Below are 3,398 nucleotides of genomic sequence, written 5' to 3'. Positions count from 1 at the left end.
ATTTGTATTTGCTCGTATTGGCTTATAAACGGACAGTTTCCATAGAAACATAATAATTATAAAATATACATTAAAATATTTACATGCAGTCGTCTCGACCTGGTGACCGAGAAAGACATCGAGTGGGTTTTTCATGTCGGTTCTGACCTTCCTCAGATGTAGCTGAATATCTATGTTGAATTTCAAGTCAATCGGTCGGGTAGTTTTCGAGATCATAAGGATAATAGAAACCGCCACTTACTTTTATATATATAGATTATATGGGAGACATTTATTTTTCCCTTCTATTTTTTTTTTTTGTTTGAAACACGCATTGAATAAGACCCATTAGTAAGTATATATTATATACCATAGAATATATACAGGGTGATTCAAAATTTATGATACAGACAATTTATCACATAAATATTCAAAATGGGGGGACATGTATGGTACGATCGTTGTTTCAATCAAATTGTACTTAGATGGTTCTAAAATCAAAAATCGTTCGTATTATACATTTTTCTCTATTTTTAATATTAATGTCATAAAAATATGTCTGTAATATAAATTTTGAAGCACCCTGTATGCTCTTTTCAAATAATTTTTCTATTTTTATTTTGGACGCGCTTTCAATAAGTATAAACGAATTATAGAATTATAAATTTATAATAATATAAATACCTAAAATGTCTTATTTTTGAGTATTGTTGTTTGTCATTCTCTATCGAGATTTCAATGCAAGTGTAGTCTTCTGTTTTAATATTATTATTAACACTTTAACATTATATTATAATATTATAATTGTTAATATATTATAATATTTATTTAAATTACCGTCTTCGATTATGGAACACGATGGATACAGATACGACAATAATGGGAAAAAAAATGGAGTCACGTAAGTATTTAAAAATTATATTATTATATTAATTATTACTTACAATTTATAAGTTATCAATGTTATGTCTATATTTATCTACATTTTATTAAGTGAATAATTATTTTAACAACATGCAATTACAATTCATTTATCAGATATTTATATTAATTTAGATATTTATTAGATAGGTTAGGTTAGGTACCTAGGTATTAAAAAGGAAAATTTATGAATTAAATAAACATTGAAACATTGAATTCTTATATTAATCCCAATAAGTAATAATTAAAGACCGGATTTATATGAATTTTAAATTGTAAAATATGCTTGCAAACATGCACTAAAAAAGTCTAAATATGCAAGAAAATACAAAATATGCATAGTAAAATTTAAATTTTCATTCAGTTTTATACATTATTTTAATTTTGCAGTGTTAATTACCTGCCTATTTATTAATTATATTACAATTTTTATAAACAAAAAATAGCACAGATATGTACCTAGAGTAGAAATGTAATTTGTTAAATTGTAATTTAATTTTTAATCATTCATACCAAGTAAATAGGTAACATTCTAGTAAGCGTCTACGATAAATTTAATTTTCTAATACATAAAATATTTGATATATACCTAGTCGTGCCAATAATCTTTTTTTTTGTGCTCAACACCTATTTGGATTGTTAGGTGTATAAGTGTTTTTGTACACTTTTTTGTTAAAATATTCAAAAATAATCAGGCCATGCAATAAGTCAGAATATACATAAATATGCAGTATACAATTTTGATATATATCAATCAAGTAATGATTTATGAATAATCTTTGATTGCATGTTTATGATGTAGAAAATAGCTACATGCATTTTATGCAAAATCTGGTCTTAAGTAATAAGTATTGAAATAAAAATTGAATTGAAAAAAATTCAATGAATAAAAGACAATATGTGGTCTGGAAATTAATGAATCTGTTCTTTATTCAATAGTTATTACAAATGTAGTAAACGTACCCTACATTTTTGCACGGGTACGATGAAAAAGATGCCAGATGGAACATTAATTGTGATGCAACCGCATACCAATCATGAGCGTGAAAACAATGATATTCAGTTAGTAGATGATCTTAAAAATATTTTAAAAAGAAGAGCGGTTTCAGACAGTGTACAATTGAAGTTAATTTATGATGAAGAGTGCCGAAGGTAAATTAAATATATTATGTTTTTTGGAACATAAAACTACAATTATTTATTTTATTGATAATAATTATATATTTTTTAGACATCCGTTGGCAGCAAACTTGTATCCATGGTCTACTGCCGAATCACTAATGCGCTTAGCTCGTAGATCATCGATGCCTCCTTTACCAGACAATTTAGTGCAACTGGCAATCATTTTTGAAAATGGACAGTTACCAAGGTATAACTGCTGTGATGTTTCAATATTCAGGAGTTGTGTGCAAGATATAGACGGGAAAAACAATATGATATTTGCATGCCAAGTATTAATCCAGAATATTGTTAATACGAATATAGAAGAACTCCATGTTGATGGTACATTCAAGGTCGTTCCAGCTAGAATGGGATACCAAATGTTATCTATTCATGTTATGATACAAAATTATGTAAGTTTTTTTTTCTTAAAATAAAATACACAAAATTTTTTAAATGTAAAATCTTTAATTACAGTCTTTACCAATAATATTTGTATTAATGGAAGCAAAAACCAGAAACTCTTACGACACAGTTTTCCATTATATTAAAAATAATCTTTTACCGAATACATCACCAACTACAATTGTAACCGATTACGAAACAGCATTGAGGGATGTACTCCAGTCGTATTTTCCAGGAGTACGGACCTCAGGTTGTTGGTTCCACCATAATCAGGTTGGTTATAATACAATAGAAGTGTTTACTATAATTATTATATAATAAGTTTACATTTTTTATTAGATACATAATTTTTTTTGTCCATACAGGCTGTTTTCAAAAATATGAAGAGTAGGGGATATTATAGGCTTATAAAAACTAACGAAAACGCATTAAAAAGTCTAAAACTTTTATTCGGATTACCACTATTGCCAGCTCAAGATATTGAGAGAGGTTTTAGATTAATAAAAATGTTTGCGATTAACCACGGTGTAGCGATGGATGATTTATTCAGCTATTATGAAAGGTAATGTTATTAAACAAATATATTTGGTTAAGGTCTACAATTAGTCAACAATTTATTTTTATTAATCTAAATCATATAAGAATTTATTTGTTATTATTTTATCTATCTAGGTATTGGTTGCGCCGTGTAGGTGCTCAGATTATGTCAGTGTATGGGCTTCCAAGGAGAACAAATAACAATCATGAGAGCTTCCATAACCAATTAAGGTTGAAATTCTCTGTGACACATCCTAATTTATGGATATTCTTAGGTAAATATATCAATATTTATAAATTATTGTCAGTAGACGTTATAATTGATGTATAAAGGACGAGGAGAGTGAAAATGGTTAATAATAGTTTGTATTTAGCTACCTACTCCAATTTAAATC

General features: G+C 27.2%; 1 protein-coding gene across 1 annotated transcript; it reads left to right on the top strand.

Moving 5' to 3' along the window:
- Positions 1 to 1,885: 1,885 nt before the first annotated feature.
- LOC115034420 lies at positions 1,886 to 3,334 on the top strand. Its single transcript, XM_029491351.1, has 5 exons — positions 1,886 to 2,052; positions 2,132 to 2,474; positions 2,539 to 2,739; positions 2,832 to 3,028; positions 3,139 to 3,334. The coding sequence occupies exons 1-5, from the start codon at positions 1,886 to 1,888 to the stop codon at positions 3,332 to 3,334; spliced, it is 1,104 nt and encodes a 367-aa protein (XP_029347211.1).
- The last annotated feature ends 64 nt before the right edge of the window (positions 3,335 to 3,398 follow it).

Source organism: Acyrthosiphon pisum, chromosome X (assembly GCF_005508785.2).
Source record: "Acyrthosiphon pisum isolate AL4f chromosome X, pea_aphid_22Mar2018_4r6ur, whole genome shotgun sequence".
NCBI lineage: Eukaryota > Metazoa > Arthropoda > Insecta > Hemiptera > Aphididae > Acyrthosiphon > Acyrthosiphon pisum.
This window is presented reverse-complemented; position numbering and strand designations above follow the sequence as displayed.

What these genes read in the sequence shown, in the direction of transcription:
- LOC115034420 (XM_029491351.1), top strand. Translation starts at nt 1,886, where the DNA reads ATGAAAAAGATGCCAGATGGAACATTAATTGTGATGCAACCGCATACC. An exon ending in TATGATGAAGAGTGCCGAAG is followed by an intron (nt 2,053 to 2,131) that starts GTAAATTAAATA and finishes TATATTTTTTAG; the next exon opens with ACATCCGTTGGCAGCAAACT. An exon ending in ATGTTATGATACAAAATTAT is followed by an intron (nt 2,475 to 2,538) that starts GTAAGTTTTTTT and finishes CTTTAATTACAG; the next exon opens with TCTTTACCAATAATATTTGT.